The sequence below is a fragment of the Psammomys obesus genome, unplaced genomic scaffold, assembly GCF_907164565.1.
Source record: "Psammomys obesus unplaced genomic scaffold, mPsaObe1.curated_primary_1811, whole genome shotgun sequence".
In the NCBI taxonomy this organism is placed as follows: domain Eukaryota; kingdom Metazoa; phylum Chordata; class Mammalia; order Rodentia; family Muridae; genus Psammomys; species Psammomys obesus.
The window spans coordinates 12045248-12068776 of NW_026596069.1; the positions used below are offsets into that span (position 1 = coordinate 12045248).

At 41.2% G+C, this 23529-nt stretch overlaps 2 protein-coding genes across 2 annotated transcripts in view; one reads left to right on the plus strand and one right to left on the minus strand.

The window, feature by feature from the left end:
• The first annotated feature begins 9 nt into the window (after positions 1-9).
• Znf24 (zinc finger protein 24) lies at positions 10-7746 on the plus strand. Its single transcript, XM_055625586.1, has 3 exons — positions 10-1757; positions 1976-2123; positions 5297-7746. Exons 1-3 carry the CDS (start codon positions 1338-1340, stop codon positions 5833-5835), a joined length of 1107 nt encoding a protein of 368 aa, XP_055481561.1. The 5' UTR covers positions 10-1337; the 3' UTR covers positions 5836-7746.
• A 7089-nt stretch (positions 7747-14835) lies between these two features.
• Positions 14836-23529, minus strand: part of LOC129690153 (zinc finger protein 208-like) — a 48242-nt gene continuing 39548 nt past the window's right edge. Inside the window, exon 8 of the mRNA XM_055625709.1 lies at positions 14836-19211. Within this exon, the coding sequence (XP_055481684.1) occupies positions 17515-19211 (1697 nt within the window). The 3' untranslated portion in view covers positions 14836-17514. The remainder of the gene's footprint in view (positions 19212-23529) is intronic.

Sequence of the window (23529 nt, forward strand, 5' to 3'; positions counted from 1 at the left end):
GGGGGGCGCAGTTGACCTGTTTTCTACTCCAGATTACCAGAAACAAAAAATGGGTGGGCTAGGTGGCTCACCAAGTAGAGGGCTTGCTCCCCCAGACTCCACATATCAGAGTGAACCTACTGCATCTTGCCTTCTGATGTCCACACTTGTGTTGAAATGTACAAGCACAAAATAAATGACAAAAAAACATGTTTTTTAGTGTCCCACAGTTCTGAATATCTAGTTATTATATGTATAGGAGCACCATGTGTCTGCCTGGGGCCAAAGGAAGTCAGAAGAGAGTTTTGTGGTACTGGGAATCAAACCTTGGTCCTCTGCAAAGGCAACAAGTGTTTTTAATTGCTGAACCACCTCTTGAGCCCCCAAGGGTTCAGAACAGTTGACGAACACTGAGTTAGGCTGATTCTTACCTGGATTCTGTAGGTTATTAAGTTGCCTTTTGTTGACTGTATGTCACAGATGGGCAACCTTTTTCTGGAAAGGGCAAGATACTAAATATTGAGTTGTTTTAGATCTTAGCTGAAATTGTTGAACGCTGTCAACTCTACCATGATAGCCTGAACTATGGTTAAATTTAATGACTTATAGAGCCCAAATTTAAAAACAGTGTGGGGCTGGAGAGATGGTTCAGTGGTTAAGAGCACTGGCTGCTCTTCCAGAGAACTCATGTTCAATTCCCATCGCCCACATGGCAGCTTGGAACTGTCTATAACTCCAGTTCAAAAGGATCTGACACCCTCACACAGACGTGAGAAAAACCACCAATGCACATAAAAATCATTTTTTAAACATTTTAAAATATTTTTACATTTATTTGTGGGTGTTCATACGTGTGTGTGTGTGTGTGTGTGCGCGCGCGTGCATGTGTATGTATGTGTCATGGCTCACTTGTGGACGCCAGACTTGTAGAAGTAAGTTTTCTCCTATGTGCATGCTGCTTATTGGACTCAGGTCATCAGGTTTGGCAGCAGGCTTTTGCTAGTGACCTTGCTGGCCCTAGATAAATACATCTTATTTTCCCGTCATGAAATGTTTCTATGCTTTTTAGCCATTTAAATCTTTACACTACTTTTACTATGGATAGTGTAATTGGCAGCAAGCCAGATTGGCTGTAGTTTACCAACTATGGTAGTATTTCAATCAATATAGGCCACTGATTGGAACTTTTCATTCAGTAAAACAACACATCTGTTGCTGATTTTGAATATCTGAGGTACGTGGTGATTGATTTATGTGTCTTTTATTTCTTGTACCTTAGGAGTACCTTTAAGGGAAACGGTATTTCTCTGAGGTCTGTATCCTGCCTTGATTGCCTTTTCTTGAAGTATTGTAACAGGATGTCGACACAGTCGGTGGAAGAAGATTCAATACTTATCATCCCAAATCCAGATGAAGAAGAAAAAATTCTGAGGGTGAAACTAGAGGAGGATCCTGATGGTGAAGAGGGATCAAGCATTTCCTGGAACCATATCCCTGACCCAGAGGTTTTCCGACAGCGGTTCAGGCAATTTGGATACCAGGATTCACCAGGACCCCGAGAGGCTGTGAGCCAGCTTCGAGAACTTTGCCGCCTGTGGCTCAGACCAGAGACACACACAAAGGAGCAGATACTGGAGCTGGTAGTGTTGGAGCAGTTTGTTGCCATCCTACCCAAGGAGCTACAGACCTGGGTTCGAGAACACCACCCAGAGAATGGAGAGGAGGCAGTGACCGTTCTAGAGGACTTGGAGAGTGAACTCGATGACCCTGGACAGCCGGTGAGCATGCTTGCCTAATTCTTCCCAAGTCAGACACACTGACCTAGCAGTCGGCAATGCTGAATTGGAATATGTCTATGACTCCCTGCAGCTCACTGGTGCTCTGCAGTGCCTATGCTGCACTGCTATCTAGGACTCCAGTGTATTTTTGTGTGGTTTCTCTTACATGTGCTTAGTATCAAAATTCCTTCTCAACGAAACTAAAATCTTGTTTTCAGGTTTCTCTCCGTCGCCGGAAACGGGAAGTGCTTGTTGAAGAGATAGCATCTCAAGAAGACACTCAGGGATTACCAAGTTCCGAGCTTGATGCTGTAGAAAACCAGCTCAAGTTGGCATCCTGGGAACTCCACTCTCTGAGGCACTGTGGTAAGAACCAGAATACCATGTGGCCTTTTCCCAGAGTGCTTTGCTTGTTCTTGTGGCAAAACACTTTTAATCTGCTATTTTAGAAATACCTATACCATTAAGAGCTTGACTTTTTATGATGATTGATTCACTGGCCTCAGGTGTTTTTCCTCCTAGACATTAACATTTTAGCTTTTCTTTCTCAGCCAATAACTGTAGACCATGTCTGTTTTGTTCATGCTTATCGGTCATCTCTTTTAAGCTCTTTTGCTTTTAGTCTGCCTAACCACATTGATACAATGGAGTTATTTGATGTTTTCAACCTTTTTGTTTATTGTATTACTGAAGTTTTCCTAAAATTTTTCCTGTTTTTTGTTTCAATATTCTACCTAGAGTCTTTTTTTTTTTTCCCCTTATATTTATTTTTTTGTATGGGTACTTTGCCTTCATGTGTGTCTGTGTAGCATGTGCATGCTGGATGCTCTTGGAAGTCAGAAGAGGTTGCCAAATTTTCTGGAACTGGAGTTACAGATGGTTGTGAGCTGCTGGGAGTTAAACCTGGGTTCTCTGGAAAAGCAGTTAATAGTCAACCACTGAACCATCTCTCCAACCCTTTTAAGAAACTTAAAAAAAATTATCTTAAAAAAATTATATGTAACTTGCGTACAAGTATGTGAATGTGAGTGCAGGTTCTCTCAGAGGTCAGGAGAGAACATTGGATTCTATGGAGCAGTATGTGCTATGGAACCCTGAATCATTAAAAAACAAACAACCCACAAATGATAGGAGGGTAAATTCTTCACTTGTTCAAAATATTTACTCAAAATAGGGACCCAAGCTATAATATGATTTAAAAGCAGAAGTCTCAAAATATCATAATTGTAATAATCCATTCAAATTTTTTGTTCCTATAAATGTTTTTATTTCATAAGACAAGAGGATGAGAAGAGAACTGTTCCCAAGCCTTTCTTGCTCTTTCTGAACTCTTTTTTTTTTCTCTCTCTCTCTCTCTCTGAACTCTTGCTGGCTGGTTCAACTCAGCTGTTCTGACCCAAATGCCTCTCCAAGATGACTGATTCAAACTGGCTTCTTTTGCTTCTGACTGAATTGCTTTGCCTGGCCTTAAACTAATTCTGCCATTTTTTTAAATCTTCTGGTGTGTTCTGTCATCACCTGTGGTTAGCTTATTCTCTCTGTAACCTGTTTCTATATACCTGTCCCGCTTTAAAAACAAAACTCTAAGCAAAAATTTTTCTTCTCCCTGTGATGCTCTGAAGTAGACTCTGTTTTCTCTCCTTTTCTTCTGAGAATTGGGTGTGTCTTCTCTCTGACTCATTCTTTCAAATCTTTCTCTGATTCTTCACTTTGTCTGCCCCCTCAATTAGACATCACTTTCAAATATGGCTGCTTCCTTTTATAAACTAACTTTGTCTTCATTGTTTGGGATTAAAAGTGCATCTATCCTTAGTTTGGATGTAATCCCTTGCCAGAGCAGCCATGTTGCTAAATTAAAATTCCTCCATATTCCAATATACTGGTACTTAATGCTGGATACTTGTTTATACAACCTAGTACACCAAAATCGCTGTTCTGCAGTTTGTTTCTATGAAGTCTTGTTTGAGATTGCTTCAGGAATCAGTCCTTGAGCTAGCGGTAATACTAGCCTGCCACAAATTAAGATATGAGCAACATTCTTCCCTGTGAGAGAGTGGTGCTAGAGATCAGAACGGAGTTATAGGTACAGTCTGCTCAACACTGGTTTTACCTGTCATTGGATGTTCTTCAGTGAGTTAGTTCAAGAACTATAGTTGCTCTTTGGAGATGTACCCTCTAGAAAACTTGTCCCCTCCCTAAATTTTAGACTGTTTTCTTTTGTTGGCTTCATTTTAGTAATAGTCACTTTCACATTCAGAAAGTTCCATTTATTTCATGTCACATGTCCCCAACTTATTCTTCATACTTGACTTTTCAAGTATCTCAACCTCATTTTTCACGTCCCTCAGGCCTGCGGGTCTCCCTGTCTTCACCATTTGTCTTTGGCCACTTTTTTGTGCTGCTACTCCGTGAGTCAGCTGTCCACACTGCTTAACGATTCAAGGCAGTTGTTAGTGAGGCTTGCTCTTACCTCACTGCCTGCGAGGAGACAGTGCTGTCACTTATAAAATTGATGCTTTTCTTTTTCTAGACACATCTTACTAAGACTTGAACAATTTTTCTAGCTGTCACGACACATACCAAATTGGGGCGAGTTTCTTTCATAGGGAACTTTTCATTTATTGTGTGTTTAAGTTTTAAGTGCCATGGCTTTAGTCAACATAGGCTGCCCTCAAGTCATTTGTTTTGTTCGTTTGTTTGATACTTGGTCTTACTCTGTGGCCCTGACTGGTACTTGCACTGCCCTTGAATTGTCAGACATCTGCCTTCCCCTGCTTTCTGTGGGTGTTGGAGTTAAAGGTGTGTGCCACCACACCCAATTCTTTCCCTTTTATTCTCATCAGGACTCCTTTGTTCTGCTTTCACTTGAGTATTGGCTGTGACACACTGACTTATTTCAGTAGTAGCTACTGTTATAACAGATTTTTTTTTATGTTATGGTTTTATTTTGATGTAAAGTCTTAAAAATCATTTCTAATGGCCATTGCTTTTTTTTTTCCCCAAAGTTTTTCAGACCTAGTCATATCTGTTTGATTTTCCTCCTTTATTTATAATCTTTTTGGTGGTATTCTGTCATTTTTAATGTTTATATTATACGTCTGTGTGTGTGTGCTGCTTGTTCAGGTGCCCAGAGAGGTCAGAGGAGGTTGGAGCCCCTAGAGCTGGAGTTGTGCTGTGAGCCTCTCGGCGTGGGTACTAGGAACTGAACTTAGGTCCTCTGAAGGATCCTTTTTTCCCCTTTTCTGAGAGTAGTCAACTTTATATTTTCATAGATGTGCATAAGCTGTTTACTTTTAGTTCATGGAAAGCTTTTTTGCCAAGCGTGGTGGCACACACTTTTAATCCGAGCATTTGGGAGGCAGAGGCAGGCAGATCTCTGTGAATTTGAGGCCAGCCTAGTCTGTATAGCAAGTTTCAGGGCAGCAACAGCATCATAATGAGATCTTGTCTCAATACAACAATACCCATTTTTTTTTCTTCAAGTTCTTTTCTCTCCAACTAGGAACTGAGTGAAATTTTACCTTTTCTCTTTATTTCAGATGACGATGCTAGGACAGAAAATGGAGCGCTGGCTCCAAAGCAGGAGATGGCTTCAGCAGTAGAATCTCATGAAGTTCCTGGCACTCTTAATATAGGTGTTCCTCAGATTTTTAAATATGGAGAAACCTGTTTTCCCAAGGGCAGGTTTGAAAGAAAGAGAAATCCCTCTCGAAAGAAACAACACATATGTGACGAATGTGGAAAACACTTCAGTCAGGGCTCAGCCCTTATTCTTCATCAAAGAATCCACAGTGGGGAGAAACCGTATGGCTGTGTGGAGTGTGGGAAAGCCTTCAGCAGGAGCTCCATCCTTGTGCAACACCAGAGAGTCCACACTGGAGAAAAACCTTACAAATGTCTTGAATGTGGGAAAGCCTTTAGCCAGAATTCGGGGCTCATTAATCATCAGCGAATCCACACTGGAGAGAAACCTTATGAATGTGTTCAGTGTGGGAAATCCTATAGTCAAAGCTCAAATCTTTTTAGACATCAGAGAAGACACAATGCAGAAAAACTTTTGAATGTTGTGAAGGTTTAAGAAATTAGGAGGAAACAATCAGCACTCAGGTCTTTTTCTTCAGAAATGAAGACAAAATTAAAAACATGAAGTGATACAGAAACGAGTTTTTCCTGTTGATGGAAAAATCCACCAGGAAATAATAACAACAACAAAATCTTCATTTACCATTATCATCTTGAAAGAAATGGTGTTATACCTTCCTAGAAACTGAAATTTTAAATAATTCAGGTATTAATACCTAAAAATTTCCATGTGATGTTTATATTTTCTTTTTTTTCTTCCCAAGTAATGAGCTACCTGATTCCTTGTCCCTTTTTTAACAATTTCCTTTTTTCAGACAGATACTTTATTTCTATGTTGGTCATTGGAGTGTTGTTTTATAAAGGTACACACCTTTCTGTTTTAAAAGGCAACACAGGAATTGTATAATCTGAAAGCCCATCTTCAAGCACTTAAAAACATCTTTTGAAAGTTTACTGTTTCCTTTTGTTCAGTTTGAGTATATTTGAGAAAATAGAGGATGAAGGCTGGCCAAAGCCTCAAAGTCAAATGAGCCTTAAGATCTTGGATGAGTGATGGTAGCAAAACTGCAAAGAGTGAAAGGGGGAAATTGGGGAAGTTACACATTGAAGTGTATCAGTTAAATACAGTCATCCTGCAGGAAATCAAAACAAAAAACTGACTTTACCCAACTTGTGGGTATCTTACTAATTAAAACAGTTTTCCTGTGTAAAAATAGACCATCGTAAAAGTGATGGTAAATATAACACTAAGGAAGAACTTGTAGTAAATGCCGGTGTTGAAAGGCAAATGTAAAGTTAAGGTAATTATGGCTTTTAGAAAAAACTCAAAAACCTAACTCATTTTGCCCTCATCCTAGTTAAGGACAGGAAATTCCTTGATTGGGGGCAGCAATATCAGGTTTGCTATTTTTATTCCTTTGGTAGAAAAGGATTGAGCACCAGGCTAAAACAGCCATACATTTATTAAACATTTCTACCGACAATGCACTGTGCTAGGTACTGTAATCCTACCATAAGTAGGTAATTGTTTCTCTGTAAGTCACAAGGGGTTTCCCCATCAGCATTCCCAGGTCACCTCTAAGATTCCCAGAGCTGTACTTCTCTTACTAATGTGTGTGTTTGGAGGGAGAGACATCAGCTCGAGAGCTAGCAGCAAGTCAGCTCTTAGCATTCTTCAGAGGTGAGCTCAAGATGCACTCTTTTAGTTTGAAAGCTTATGAAGCTTAAAAGTCCAAACATAATTTGTAGTAGCATTGTGGTTCTAACTGCACATTAAGTTTAAACATTTAGACAATTAATAACTAGTTTATTAACTGGCAGAGTTAATTGATTTTTTTTTAAATTTACAGTCTTAACATTTTTTTTTAAAAAGTATTAAAATAATACATTTTAGTAATAGGATTCTGAATGCTTTGGCTACGAATCCAAGTACTGTGGTTCTACTGTTTAATGGAAAACTCTGGAAGTTAAAGCATTGAGTATGAGAAAAGGCGTTTTTATGTAAGACAGGCATTGTTACATGGAAAATGATCCATGCAAGTACAAATATTTCATAGATCCAGTGATTTGGGTTATATCTGATGCTTTGTTGATTTTTAAGGTGAAAAATGAGATTTTTTTTTTTTTTTTTTTGCGTGAGCCTGTTGAAAAACAGTAATAAATGCAATGCCAGCTGGTAAAGTGAGGCAGAATGAAGCTTGTTTATAGATTTTTCTGATAACAATTATAAGAAATGTGCTTTATAGATTAAGATTTATTGAAGTCTAAATATGTAGTAATGCTATAATGTATTTTTAAGTTATACAAGAAAATGTAGGGACTTTTGTTTGGGTCTTTTCTCTGTGGCTGAGAGGAAACAAGTCAATGTCCAATAAAGCTGCAAACTCCTCTGCTCCGAGATAAAGTAGCCTGGATTTGCTTTCCTTATTTATTATGACTGGCTTCCTTCCCGTAGGATTTTGGGGTGCCACATGTAAAAGACTGCAGGGATGACAGAACTCAGAGTAGGTAGGGAGAGTAACCTCTCGGGGTGGAATGTCAGTCTTAACAATTTCAGGGGTAAATTTGTCACGATGGCCAAAGCTGTGCGTTAAGAGTTGGTGAATGTGTTGTCTTGCCTGCTCTGACACCTGTGTACTTGTTGGGAAGGAAGCTCAGACAAGGCTGTGTGGGGGAAGGGTACTGGTCTACCCTGGTGATACAGGGATAGGAAGTGATGGGATGTCTACTTAACTGACTGGCTAGGCCTCGGGTCCAAGCAGTTTCCTAACCAACACCTTTCTGGTTAGCAGAGGAACATGCACACTCACTGGCCCAACAGACTGTTTAGTGGCTTTTAGTGGTTCTGTGCATTCACACCTCATTGATACTTGACCATTAGTAGCCTGTCTTACATCTGTCTGAGCTTTTGGCTTGGGATACCAGTCTCACCTAGATCTGTGGACTAGAAAAACAAGATCCAACGATCATGTGACTAGGAAGTATCAGTCAGAGCTTAAACAATTCTGTGGACTCCCAAGGCCAGGTGTTTTGATCGTTCTGTCTAGAGCGATGGCATTTAAATCCTGTTAAGTAAGCACAACATCTTTTGTTATTTTCAGTTAACAAACTTGAAAACTGTTATATGTCTATTTGAATTTTTCATAATGCAGAAACAAAAGATGAAAAAAGATTTAGCCAGAAATGGTAGTAGTATGGCTTATTGTCCTTCCAAATTTAGCTGTATACACGTTTAAGCAAACACCTTTTAAAATAATAGCTGACCCTTGGGGTGTAGTTGGGGCACCAACTAAAGTACTTTTCTATGCTTTAGTCCTTAGCAAACCTGAAGTCATTACATATCTCCATTGTATATCTACTAAAGTGAAACTTGCTTTCCCTCTCCACACTGATGTGGACATTTGCATAGCTACATAGCATTCGGTTGCATGAATACGCTTACAGTCCATTTGAACAACTCCCATTCTGATGGGTTAGTCGGTTCATACATAACAGGTATGGCTAACATCCGTAGACATACATTGTGCTACCTATAGTTGTTTTTCTAACACAAATAGCTAGAAATGGATTTATTGGCTCAGAAAATACATATTTGACATTTTGGGGGGAAATACAACTAATACTAATTTTATAACTCCATTAATGGTAAGAATGTTTGCCCGCACTCTGTCAGTGCTGCATCCTAAAAATGTTTCGCTCATCTTACAGGCCAGTTCTTTTTTCCATCTCTTTGCTGTGCCTTTATTAGTGAGATAGAACATTTTTGGCTATTTTTATGTCCTGTTCTGGCCTTGCCCATTTCTTACTTTCTTTATGAAAAAAGTATAAATGAGTACAGTTTATACCAGACTTAAGATAGACAAATGTAAGCATAAAGACCATTTTCCCCCAGGGCTTCTGGTTGATTCCACTTTCCAACTTACTGTACACATTTCTATGTGAATGTACATAAATGTGGACACCTTTTAAACAAGCAGGGTTCTATATGAATTTTAAGGTATCTTCATCTTATATAGTCTTTAAATTCCTGTAAGGTGGAAGGTTGGCTGTAAAACATTTGCTGTCAGATAGTCTTGGTCTTCCAAAAGACATCTGTGCCATCTTTATCAACTCTGAAAAGTGTTCATTTCCCCACATAGCCTTACCTACATTTGATCCTCTTTATCTTTCTAGGAAGAGATTAGGGCAAAAAAAAATTTTTATTTGCATTTTAGTGATGAATAATGAAGTTGGGTTCTTTTTGTGTTTATTGGTCATTTATAATTTTCTGAGGATTGTTCATTCATACCATCTTCTGCCTTTATGTTGGGTTATGTGTGGGTATCTGTTCAGCATTTCTTCATTTACGGTAACAGTATTCTTATTTATTGTGGTTAACCCATTCCATATGGCTTTGATGAGCACATGAGCAGGCCTGGCCTCCTGAGCCACACAGCATCCTGACCACAGTGATGAGTGGGCAGCAACTTAAAGCAGGCTGAGGAGAGTGTTCAGCAGAACTGCAACTACTGGCAAGAAGGCCTTTGGAGATATTGGACACCCAAGGACAATGTGAGCCTGCATTTTTCCTATATAAAGAAAGTATCCAAGGAAGAACTCAGGCTAGCAGGGACGGTGAGAAAACCATGTTCTAATACCATTTTCTGGAGGTCCTAGATCCAGATGTGCCTAAAGCCTGCCCTACCTCTGGACTTTAAAGTTTTGTGAGCCAATAAAGTCCATTTCTTCTTTAAGATAATTGTTTTTGGCTTTTGTCCCGATTAATATAGGTATTTTCTTACTGATTTGTGGAAAACCTTAGTGGTTTTAAATTATAGACCTCATGCATTATATAAGTTAATAAAATTAGCGTGGCCTTCTATGATTTGGGCACTGTCAACCTTTGGCATCTGTTATTCTGCCTTCCCTCCCCAATTCACGCCCCACTCACATTCTTAGCATTCTGACAGTTCCTGAATGCTGACTTTCATTTCTGAACAAGTTTTCATACACTGCTTCCAACAGTTCTTTCTCCAGATTCATTTGGGTCCAGGTGTGTGAAACTGCCAAATCTGCTTGTGTGAGAACTTCTGTTGCTGTGATAAGACCAAAAGCAACTTGGGTAGGAAAGGTTTATTCCATCCTACAACTCTTAGGTTATTTGAGTTCCTGCCCTGACTTAATTCAGAGACAGGAGTTGAAGGCAAGAACTAAGTGGAGGCCATGGAGGAATGCTGCTTACAGGCTTTTACTTAATGGCTTCTTCAGGCAGCTTTCATACAGCACCTAGCACATGGTGAACTGGGCCTTCCCCTGTCAGTCATCAAGAAGATGTACAAAATGCCTGCCCACAGGTCAGTGTGGTGGGGGCACTTTTTCAATTGATATTTTCTCTTCAAAAATGACTCTAGCTTGTGTCATGTGGACCGCCAGCACACTGCTGTACCTAGCTAACATTCTGTTAGGGCATTGCCTTCAAACTTGTGTATGTGGTCTTAGAAGCCCTTCACGGTTATCTTTACCCAACATGCGTTTGGGGAGTGAGGGCATTTTATTCACTGTATAAGACCAATATCTGATTCAGGGAATCTTATGCAAGACTGTAGGGCGTTTGATGGAAGGGCCCAGCCCATTGTGGGTAGTGCCACCCCTGGTCAGGTAGCCCTGGATGACCTGAGGATGTGTGCTCAGCGAAGAGTGAGCAAGCCAGTAAGCAGCACTCCTCCAAAGTCTGCTCCTTCACGTTCTTGCCCAGTTTGAGTTCCCACTCTGAGTTCCTTCCATAATAAACTATGAGTGGAAGTCTAAGTGGGAATGACTGTTTACTCCCAAAGTTGCATTTGGTCATGGTGATTTACCACAGCAATAGAAACCCTAAGATACACACATGTATGTGTGTGTGTGTGTGTGTGTGTGTGTGTGTGTGTGTATAACTTTGGGTCCTTGTTATTACTGGAGTTTCTAGGCCACCACATGGAGAGGGAAGAGCAAAGCTTACTGGTCTCTCTAAGTGAAAAATGGGCCCAGAAGTCCAATGTGGCTATCATTTTCAGGATGCAAGACACAGCCTACCAGGAGAAAATGCGCAGAAAGGGTGTATTTGCCAGAAGATTTTGCCCAGGAATTTGAATAGTTATGAGCACATGTGAAACTGGGAAAAGAAAATCCTCAGGATTGAGGACCACTAGAACTCACAAGGCCAAAGTAGACCTCATAACCCCCAGGGCATTGCGCAAAGAGGAGATACAGCAGTGTCTGAACACAGTTTTGTTTGTCACACCAGGAAATATGGCCACTAAGGCATCTAATGGGTAAAGGCCAGAGAGGTAGCTAAACAGTGTACAATGCATAACTGTATTAGCCACAGATGGCTTGTAGTGAGGTTGAGAAATTTGGGGTTAGAAAACCAAGAAAATCTTGTTAAGTCCAGAAAAGAATCGTAAAAACAAATGAAACAAATCTTGAACAAAACTTAAAAACTAAGTCTTAGAAGGGTAAAGATTGATCACAGAACAATTAAGATATTCAGCCACCACCAAGACACAATATAAAGCCTGGTGTGAAATAAATTAATGAGAAGAAAAATGCCTGTTGTGGTTCATCTCCTCACTTGGGAAGCCGCCAAGAGGATTAGAACTTGAAGAGTAACCTAGGCTATGTGGTAAGACCATGTAACAAAATAATACACATACATGCTTGGCATCTAATAAAAATGTTTACAATTTTACCATATACTGTCTGCCCTAGTTGTTCAACAAAACATGTACAAGGCCCAATATGTTAGATATACACAATGCAATTTGATTCAGCCATAAAGAAAAATAAGATTTATAGAATGACTAGAATTGGGAAACATTGAGGTATCCTAGGCTCTGCATGTTCTATGTACATCCTATTTTTTAAAAAATGTCTTTATTAATTATAGTTTATTCACTTTGTATCCCAGCTGTAGACCCCTCCCTGGTCCCCTCCCAACCCCACCACCCTCTTTCCCTCTTCTCCCATTCCCTTTCCCAAGTCCACTGATAGGGGAAGTCCTTCTCCCCTTCCATCTGACCCTAGCCTATAAAGTCTCATCAGGACTGGCTGCATTGTCTTCCTCTGTGGCCTGGTAAGGCTGCTCCCCCCTCAGGGGGAAGTGATCAAAGAGCCTGCCATTGAGTTCATGTCAGAGACAGTCCCTGTTCCCATTACTAGGGTACCCATGTGGAGACTGAGCTGCCATGGGCTACATCTGAGCAGGGTTCTAGGTTATCTGCATGCATGGTCCTTGGTTAGAGTATAAGTCTCAGAAAAGACCCCTATGCCCAGATTTTTTTTGTTTTATTGCTCTCCTTGTAGAGCTCCTGTCCACTCCAGGTCTTTCTATCTTCCCCTTCTTTCATAAGATTCCCTGCACTCTGTCCAAAGTTTGGCTACGAGTCTTACCATTTGCTTTGATACCTTGCTGGGTAGAGGCACTCTGTGGTAGGCTCCTGTCTTGTTCCCTGTTTTCTCCCTCTTCCATTGTCTGTCCCATGTGCCTTTCTGAATGAGGATTGATCATCTTTACCCAGGGTCCTCCTTCTTGCTTAGCTTCTTTAAGTGTACAGATTTTAGTATGTTTATCCTATATTATATGACTAATATCCACTTACAAGTGAGTATATACCATGTGATTCTTTCTGCTTCTGGGTTACCTCACTCAGGATGACTTTTCTAGTTCCCACCATCTGACTACAAATTTCATCATTTCCTTGTTTTTAATTGCTGAGTAGGATTCCATTGTGTAAATGTACCACAATTTCTGTATTCATTCTTCAGTTGAGGGACAACAGGTAAAGAGCCAATGAGGAAGAAATCCAGTGTTGACCTCTGTCCTCTGCATCTTCACACACACCTGCACACACTACACAGAGCAGAAAGTGGCTGTACACTATGTCACTCTGTTCCGTGTGTGTGTGTGTGTGTGTGTGTACCTCTCACACTCCTGGTGCTCTAATTTCTCTGCCAGGAAATACTGCATCCTCAGACTGAGCCCAAGCAAATCTTTCCTTCCTGAAGTTGCCTTTGTTGAGTCATTTTGTTACAGCAATGAAGAAAAAAAAAAAAAAACAAAAACAAAAACAAAAAAACCCCCACAACTGCTACACAGCAGTAAAACTGACCAGTGACCTCAAAGAGGATAGAAAAAAGGCAAATTCATTGAGGCCCTAGGAGAAAAGTCACCAAATGGGTGTTCTCAGTACTGTGGATGAAAAAGTAGCAGGATGGAAGAAAAGGTAAGCATGGACATTGAAATTGAGAAAAACAAAACAAAAAAACTGGAAATAAAAAATTCAATGAACAAATTAAAAATAGGGTGGAAAAATGAAAATATTTGAGCATGCTAAAGAAAGAATGTTAAGAGATGGAGAATATGGTCAAGGAAATACATGCAAACATCAATAAGGAGAACCAAACCAAACCAACCAAGCAAATCAAAGAACACGAAAGCATGACCAAAACGTCTAAGATTCTAGGATATGGTCATTAAACCAAACTTAAGAATATACAGGGTAAAAGAGGAAACAAAGATAGAAAGAGAGCATCTATCCAGTGAATCACGGATCTTCTAGAAAAAAAATAGACATCCAAATGCAGCGTGTTTAAACTTCCAAAGGATATGGTCAGAGAAGAACCTCTCTCAACACATTCAAGTTGTCAAAAATAAGTAAATAAATAAAAATAAAGAAGAAACAGTGTTAAGTGCCGAAAGGAAATAATGGCAACTCATGCATAAAAATAAGTACACAGGCCAGGCACAATGGCACATGCCTGTAATCCCAGCATTTAGGAAGGTAGAGGCACTCGGAGCTCTGTGAGTTCGAGGCCAGCCTGGTCTACAAAGTGAGTCCAGGACAGCCAAGGCTACAGAGAAACTCTGTCTTGGGGGGTGGGGAGAGAGTATCTGCTGCCAGCATACAGAATGTCAGGTGTGTTATCAGCAACTTTAAAAACTCTAAAAACAAATTATTTACATTTTTTTTGTGTGTGCACATGTGCCACGGTGCATGTGGAGGCCAGAGGGCAACTTGTGACGGAATTATCACAGAGCCCTTAGGTGAAGGTCTCAGTCCTGAGCGACCCCTCTGGCTTCAGCCAATGACTGTATGTTTTTCACTGGTGCTTTGGCCTGATGATGTGTCAGAAGTTTTCTCTATAAACCCATCCATAGGTGTGATCACTTGCTCCAAGGATCCCACTAAACTCAGAAATGTTACTTAGCAGATCAGCGGTTATTGAAAAAGAATACAACCCAAGCTGTCAGAAGAGATGCACGTGACAAGAAGAGGCAGGCCTTTCCTCTTCAGGAGTGCCATCTTTTAACTTCAAGAGCCGGATGCTCTGAACCCCGGCCTGTAGGCTTTTGGAGAGGTTCCTTAACAATTCCTTAATAGATAGAAATATATATATATAATATGTATATGCATATTTGTTAAAATATTTATATAATCATACATATATGTTAATATATTAACAAATCATTGGCCATTAATGTTTGAACTTTATCTCCAGCTCTTCTTTCTTGGAGGTCAAGTTGGGGCAGAGTGGCACTGAGTTTTAGTTTCCCTGGCAACCAGCTCCCACGGTTCGAAGGTCTTCCCAATGTTACTTCATTGACAAAGGGGGTTTGTTGTAAGAAGATAATTGTTCTTTAAAAACATTTACAAATCTTTCTGTATATGGTGTTTTGTCTTGATGTACATCATGTGTGCCCAGTGGCTTCAGAGGCCAGAAGGCATTGGGTCCTCTGGAACTAAAGTTATAGATAGCTGTGAGCTATCATGTGGGTGCTGGGATTTGACCCCAACTCCTTTGGAAAAGCAGCCAGTGTTCTTGACTGCTGAATCATTTCTTCAGGCCCTATCTTAATTGTTCTTATAACTTAGGGATGTCCAAGGATTTTAGAAATTACATGTCAGAGATGATAGTCAAATATTGTCACCTCTGTGGTTTTCTTTTCTGAAGTTTGAGTTACCTAGTTCACCTTGTTCTTAAAATTCTAGAGACAATTCAGTTTCTGAGCAATATGGTGAAACCTTGAATCCTCCTTTCTGTACAGCCTCTAGCATGTGAAACAGTGCCTTCTCCTGAGTGTCCATTTTGCACGTATTATTCTTCACTTGGTAGCTGTCTGGGTCATCAGATTCAGTCTCTGTACTCCCATTGCTTATGTTCAAATAATCCTTGCTTTACTGAACAATGGCAATGGCGCTGACAATTAAGATAGGAAGAGAAGACAGCATTATCATCTGTAAGTGAAAAAGGAGGTTTTCATTTGAGGGAAGAAAAAACTTCTGAGGATATTTTTAGGTCTATAGTAAGAATGAATCTTTTGTGAAATTGTGAAGAGAAAAATGTATTATTCTGGAATCTCAAAATGCAAGTTATAGACACACTGCACAGTAAGTGTTTAAGCAAGGAAATGGTGTTAGGAATGCAATACCGACCAAGCGATACAGAAGGCCAGCATCTTCTGAAATGCACAAGAACCGCAGTGAGGCTTCGCTCTGCCTGTAGAGCAGGTTTCTACCAGCTGATGCTGCCATCCTTTAGCCACTTCAGTTGTCTCTATTCATATCAATAAAGCACTCCTCCCTCCCCTGCTCACAACCTACAATTGCATAAAATCTGCGGTTCATCAACAGGACACCATGAAAGTCTATTCCTTTTGCCTATACAATCTGCCCCTTCTCTCCTCATCTGGTCAGCCCATGCATTGCTAAAGCACAAATACCAATGACATCTCTCTGGATGCTTTTGCATATTTATGATTTCTGGATAAAGCAGGCTGACTGGTTCCCTTAGGGCTGTTATCACTGAAAGTAGCTTATTACCAGTGATGGGAACAGCTATCTCTATTGACAAAATGACAAGAACTGCTGCTAAGTGATGGTTCTGGCAGGCTGTAAGAAGATCAGCCAAGACAATAACACTAGGATTTGAGTCACTGACACTCAAAAGTTTGGAGCTGTTAGAGTTAGGAAGTGAAAAACTCTAGTACTAACACCAGGGGTGATGCACTTTGCCTAATCATGGTCTAACTGAATTTAGCAAGATTATCAGCTGACTGATAAAGTTCTATGCCTTGGGACATCCTCTGTGGTACTACAGAACTACTGTATTTACATTACTGCAATACCGCAGTTGCATTTTTGTTCAATAGATGGAAAAATAGTCAAGTTTTTACATACATTTCTTTACAAATTCCTGAGACAAAAGTGGCACGGGGTTACACAGGGAATTTATAGATGCTCAGCATGAGCATCGGGCACATGTGTGCTGTCAGGGTTAGCACTATTTTAATTACAGGATTTACAGTTTCCTTACCTTCTCTAAAATAACTTCTGATATGTAGTTGGCAATTTAGACTCAGTAAAGTTTGAGATTCTAAGATGAATATATTTCCCTCTGACATTTGAGATTTTTCCACATTTTAAAAATTGATAAATTCTGCATTAATGTTATACATTTTTATAATGATATAAATCTTTGTGAATTGTATCTCAATAAAAGATTTTTCTTAGATTATAGCAAAGGTAAGAATTTCTAGCTTCGTTTTCTTTAAAAAAAAAAAAAAAAAGATAAACCATGAAGGTTTTCACACAACTCCCAGAACTCCTCAGAATTTCCTTAATATCAGTAATTCTCAGGTCTAAGTTAAATTGCCACAAAATTCATCTTCCAACATTTTTAAGTGGAACATGGGTTGGAGTTTGATTAAAACCTTTTTCATGTCATCACAGCATTGAGAAGATTATGTTCTTATATGACGTCTGAATTTGTATACTACGGGTTTTCCCAAATTTATCACATTTATGCATGCAGTCTTCCCCTCAGAATGGATCTTCTTTTCCTCTTCCTTCTCCTCACTTCTCATTTCTTCTTCCTTTTTCCCGCCAAGGCAGGTATTTCTATGTAGCCCTGGCTGTGTAGCTTGCTCTGTAGACCAGGATGGTCTCGAACTTACGAGAGCCGCCTGCCTCTGCATCCCGAGTGCCGAGATTAAAGATGCGTGCCACCACCACCCGGTAGGATGGATTTGCTTAAAATCACCAAGATCAGGTTTGTTAAAGCATCTGCTGCCCTGAAAGTAAGGGTAGAACTTTTCTTCTCCATGGGTCCTCTGATGTTCAGGAAGATCGCTCACAGTGCTGAAGGTTTCCCACAGGGATCAGAGTTGTAGTTTTTCATCATTGTGGATTCTTTGATGGTTAATGAGGTCAGAGCGCCGACTGAAGCTTTTGCCACATCGAGCACATGGGTATGGCTTCTCTCCAGTGTGGATTCTCTGATGGAGAGTAAGAGCTGAGCACTGACTGAAAGCCTTCCCACACACATTGCATTCATATGGTTTCTCTCCAGTGTGGATTCTCTGGTGTTTGATGAGGTCTGACTTCTGACTGAAACTTCTGGTGCACTCTGCACATGCATACGGTTTTTCTCCCGTGTGAACTCTGTGGTGGAGGATGAGGTCAGAACTCTGACTAAAGGCTTTGTCACAACTATCACAATGGTAGGGCCTTTCACCAGAATGTACTCTCTGATGTTTAGTGAGGTCTGAACTTTGACTAAAACTTTTATTGCACAGATTACATATATATGGTTTTTCTCCAGTATGTATTCTGTGATGCTTTATGAGATCTGAACGGCGACTAAAACTTTTAAAACAACCACTGCAGGGGTATGGTTTTTCCCCAGTGTGGATTCTCTGGTGGAGAATGAGGTTGGAACTCTGGCTGAAGGTTTTCCCGCATTCCTCACATTCATAGGGCTTCTCCCCGGTGTGGGTTCTGTAATGTTTAACAAGGTCTGACCTTCTCCTGAACATTTTCCCGCACTGGCTGCACGGGTGCGGCCTTTCACCAGTGTGAACTCGCTGGTGGTTGGTGAGATCGGAGAGCCGACTGAAGGTTTTGGGACACTGACTGCATGGATAGGGCTTTTCTCCAGTATGAATTCTCTGGTGCAGAATAAGGACTGAGCTCTGGTTGAAAGCCTTCCCACATTCACTACATTTATACGGCCTCTCCCCAGTGTGGATCCTTCTGTGTTTAATCAGGTCTGAATTCTGACTGAAACTTTTGTTACACTGAGCGCATGGATATGGCTTCTCCCCAGTGTGGATTCTCTGATGCAGAATAAGGTCGGAGCTCTGACTAAAGGCTTTCCCACACACATTACACTTATATGGCTTCTCCCCGGTGTGGATTCTCTGATGCTTTATGAGGTCAGAGCTCTGACTGAAATGTTTGCTACACTGGATACACATGTATGGCTTCTCTCCAGTGTGGATTCTCTGATGTTTAACCAGGCCTGAGCGCTGGCTAAAGCTTTTACTACAATGACTACATTGGTAGGGCTTTTCTCCTGTGTGGATCCTCTGGTGTATGGTAAGATCTGAGCTCTGACTGAAGGCTTTCCCACATTCATCACATTGGTAAGGTTTTTCACCAGTGTGGACTCTTTGATGTTTAATAAGGTCTGAGCTCCGACTGAAACTTTTAACGCACCAATTACAAGGATAGGGTTTCTCTCCAGTATGAATTCTCTGATGCAAAACCAGGGCTGAGCTTATCCGAAAGGCCTTGCCACATTCATCACATTCATAAGGTTTCTCCCAGTGATTTCTTTGGTGTCTAATAAGACCTGTATTCCAAGCAAAGCTTTGGTCACATTCATCACAGTTATACTGTCTTTTAAAGAGCGTCTGGTCATTCAATTCATCCCCAAATTCACAGAGTTCTTTGCCTTGGGGATTCTGGAGAACATCCTCCTTGAGGCTGACAGACTCTTCAGTCAATGCTTCAATTTGCCCTGTCATTTCCTCCTCTGAAGCTGGCTCTCCAATCTTGATCTTCATCTCACCATCTGGAACAGTAAACAAAATCCAAATGGGAAATGTGCTCCATGTTGTAAGAAATTTCCAGGTGAAGCACGTCAGTACTTACGTATAGATGCCACAGCAAGGGGGAGGATGTGCTACAAGGTGGCACATGTTTGATGGACTGCAAGTGAAATGAGAGGCTCCCCAACATTAAAAAATACTGAAGAAAACTGGGACGAGTCAGCAAGTAATAGACCACAGGTTTGTAGAAAGGACTTATCGAATACAAAGGTCTGATTTTCACAGGAGAACTAGAATACTGAAATTGAGTCACTATCATAAAACTGTAATTAAATTTGAGCTAATAACTTATTGATACACTTAAATCAAGTAGCATAGAAAGTGTAGAAAAAGGAAGTTGGTTGGGTTTTATCTAGCAATGTTCAGGTATTTCAGCTAAAAGTAAGGTGCTAAAGAAAAAATAATGAAAATCCTTCAATTTCTTGTGTCTACCTTTAAGAAACAGTATAAAATTGTTATGACATGCACAAAACATGTTTAGAACTGTGTTCTAAATACCCTGTACAAAAAGTCATGTAATTTCCAGTACAGTAATCAGTTTAGACTCAATTTCTATGTAATAACATACATCTAGTGCAAAAGAACTCTGATACTTTTTATTATCTTCTTTAAATGGAACTAAATTTGGCATCACAAACAAGGCGGTCAGAGTATTGAAATGGCCAAGTTGTTTCTCCTTTCTCAAACTGCACACATCAATGAGAGTAACAAGCAATCAACTTTGATGCAAAGATGGTTTCATTTTTTTTTACATGTGTGCCAGTGCACTTTAAAAGAATATGTGTATTTGTGTGTATGTGCTGGTGCCGCACGTGTATAAGAGTCCTCAGAATCCAGAGGAGTGTGTCAGATCTGGAGCTGGAGTTATAGGTAGTTGTGAATTGTCCCACATGGCTGCTGGAAGCCAAACTTGGGTCCTCTAGAAGAACAGCAAGCACTCTTAATCATTTAGCCATCTCCCCAGCCTCCAAAGAAAGACTTGAAAAATTCAGGACACAAGCTGGGCACGGTGGTGCATACCTGAAATCCTAGCACTAAGGGAGGCAGAGGTAGACAGAGCTCTGTGAGTTCCAGGCCAGCCTGGTCTACCAAGGCTATACAGAGAAACTCTGTCCCAAAATTAAAAAAATAAGAGTAAAAACTAAAATAAAATAAAGGGGATAAACTTAAATATTTAGACTGAAGTCTGGTGCCATGTCAATTTGTTAAACCACAGTAGCATTCAGTAGAGTCTACTCCCTAGCCATGAATTTTTGATGCGGTTTGATATTGTCAGGCATTTATTTTGTCTTGTTGGAGCAGGTCTCAAACCTAATCCTAGTGGTTGTTTACCTTCACAACGGCTGTGCTGCTACTGTGCTGCTGGCCCCATCTTGCTTGGCAAATTAGCACGGTAGTTTGTAGGGTTCACAGCAAAGTAAGACTTCTGAAGCCTTAGCTCCCAAGTAGCTTACACAGCACCTTGAGGTACTCTGAAAGCTAGCCAGTAGTGAGCAAAATTCCAGCTTATTTTCAATTTGCTTTCTTGTAACAGAAGTACATCATTACTTTGGCAATAGGATTTATTGTCTTACAGGATCTTAATTCTGTATCTTAATTCTGGATCTTAACCATGAGGAATGGCCAGTCTATGTTGTTTGGGGAACCTCTGGGGTCCCTTAGCCAAGTACTCATAAGAAGGTATTCCTTCCAGACCTAGCATTAGGATTTTTCTTCTAGGAGCAGCATTATCCAGACACCCAGAATGTCTTCCTTCTATTTTTTTTTAAATTGGTTTACAAAGTACTGAGTTTCTATATGACTTTCTCATATAACCTTCCCTCCCAACTCCCTCTTTCCTGTGTCATTCCAACTCCATTCCTGCTTGACTTTTTCAGTGCCCAGTGTTTCCCCTGTAATACTGTAATACTCATAGATAAGTGGTATTCTTTCTTTGGGTGACCACGGGAGCTGTGGACTCAGAGGCAAGCATGTCTGGAAGGATCATCACTTCCCTTAGAAGTCAAGCCAAACCCGTGGGAAGCTTGCTTGAGTGCCCAGACTACAGCAAGGGCAGCAATTGCCTGGCTAGCTCTTCCTCACTGTTCAACTCTTTTGCTCCCAAAGAGTATGAACTATGACCCTACTTGTCAGAGAAAACTCTTCAGCCCTAGACTCCAGGCTCCTCTGGAGTCTATTTAGCGGTAATTCTCCCAGTTCTTCAGTCAGCTTCAGTGTTGAACTCAAAAGAGCCTGTTCCCTCAGCACAGATCTCTAAAGAGCCTGTTCCCTCAGCCCTGAACTCTAAAGAGCCTGTTGCCTCAGCCCTGAACTCTAAAGAGCCTGTTGCCTCAGCATAGAACTCTTTCAAGTGACCTCCAGAACCTGCTCTTCACCACCTGAGCCTTCAGGGCCAGCTCAGCGCTGACCTCCAGAGCACTGCTGCCTCAGCACCAATGACTGCACCTGGCTCACAAGGCCAGACCCCCAGTGTGACCCCGGCAGGACTGACTCTCCAGTGTGACCCCAGCAGAACTCTCTGGCAGCGGTCTCCTTTTGGCGCCTGCCTTTTGGCTCTGAATTCTTCAGCATCTGGCTCTTCAGCCAGAACTCGTAGGAAGTGACCATCAGTTCTGTACTGCTCAGCACATAAATCACCAGACTGTGTTTTAGTTTTCCTTGGACAGTAGGCTAATCAACTCCATCTAAGCAAAGTAGCCAAAGTGCTAGTAATTCACCCAATTTCTGTCCCTAATAATCAGAAACCTCCTCCCTTTTATGCAGCTCAGGTATATGCGTAGGCGGGGGGAACTTTCATATACTCAGGATGCAGTTACTGGTGATACAAGAGAATGGGTCTGAAGGTAAGGTAGCCATTCAGTTGGTGAGACAGTCTCCCGACAGGACAGTTACTGGCTACGACAACACAGCTGGGCACTATTTGAGAGCTCAGCACCTGCTCCTCAGCACAGCTCCTTCATCTAGCTATCTCCAGCCAACAGGAAGGTGCTAAGTACTATCAAAACGTGCTAAAAACCACTGTTAGTGTCAGTGGTAAAGTCTTTACATTTATTTTCCTGTGAACACAACAGGATGTTGACACCTGTCCCCTTTGAGTTAAAAACTATCAGACAACCAGCTGGACACTGGATGACCCTTATCGGCCATGATCTCTGCAACAATCTTTAACACTCCACAGGCACCTCAAAAAAAACCCTAAAAAAATCACAGCTATTTGCGCAGGCTCAGCCCGCGCTGCCTGAAGGCATTTTGACCACAGGTTTTATCACAGCCTCAGTGTGTTCTTTATGACTCTGCAAGCATCATCATCCAGGAGGAGGTGCACGTGCCCTGGTGGTCCAGGAGAGAGACGGCCATGACTGGTGCTAAAAAGTAAGGCTGAGGGAGCTGGAGAGGTGGCTCGTGGCTGCTTTTCCAAAGGACCAACACCCACACGGCAGCCCACAACTGTCTCTAATTCCAGTTCCAGCGGATCTGACACCCTCACACAGACATCTATGTAGGCTAAAACACCAATGTACATAAGATATAAATACATAAATATTAAAAAAAAAAAAAAACTAGTACGGCTAAACCTTACTGTGTTTGCCACTGAGAGGCAAGGCTGTCACTGGTCCAAACAAATCGCTGCAGCTGGTCCAAATTAAAAAAGAAAAAAAAAAAAAAAACTGATTGGCTTAAACAGCTGCTCTTAGCTGAAATAAGCAAGCTACTCAGAGATGTTTTTTCTCCTGCCCCTATGTTGGTGTAACATGAGGCCTGACACACCTTTCATTCAACTATCCTTTCCTGCCTACCTTCCGTAGTGTGGGCTGAGTTGGCACCACAAAGCGCAACAATAGAGACATTAAAAGAGCAGACAGGGGTCCTGGCTGTTGGTGGCAGGCTGAGCTGCTAATGGGCAAGAAAGGCTGCTTTCTGAAGCAGCTGCTAAACAAACATGGCCAGGGCAGGAAGCAGGGCAATGGGAGGACAGAGCAAGGGAGGACAGAGAGCTGAGCGCAAGAATGAAAGGCAGTAAGGAGCAGAAGAAGGAAAACTGCAGGTATTGGTTGCTCGAACAGTTTGAGAGAGCTAGCATGTGGGGGACGAGGTAGAACCAGAGGCCCTCTGAAACTCTGCGGATGGAATGGGAGGAATGCTGGACTTTGTTACCTGCCAGGGTCCCCGTGGCAGTGGACTGGTCACGGGGCTCTTGACAGTTTCACTGTAAAGCTGTGGTCAAATGTTGTAGACAGAGGTGTGAGACGCTTTGCTTTCTGTACCAGCACATGCCTTGCA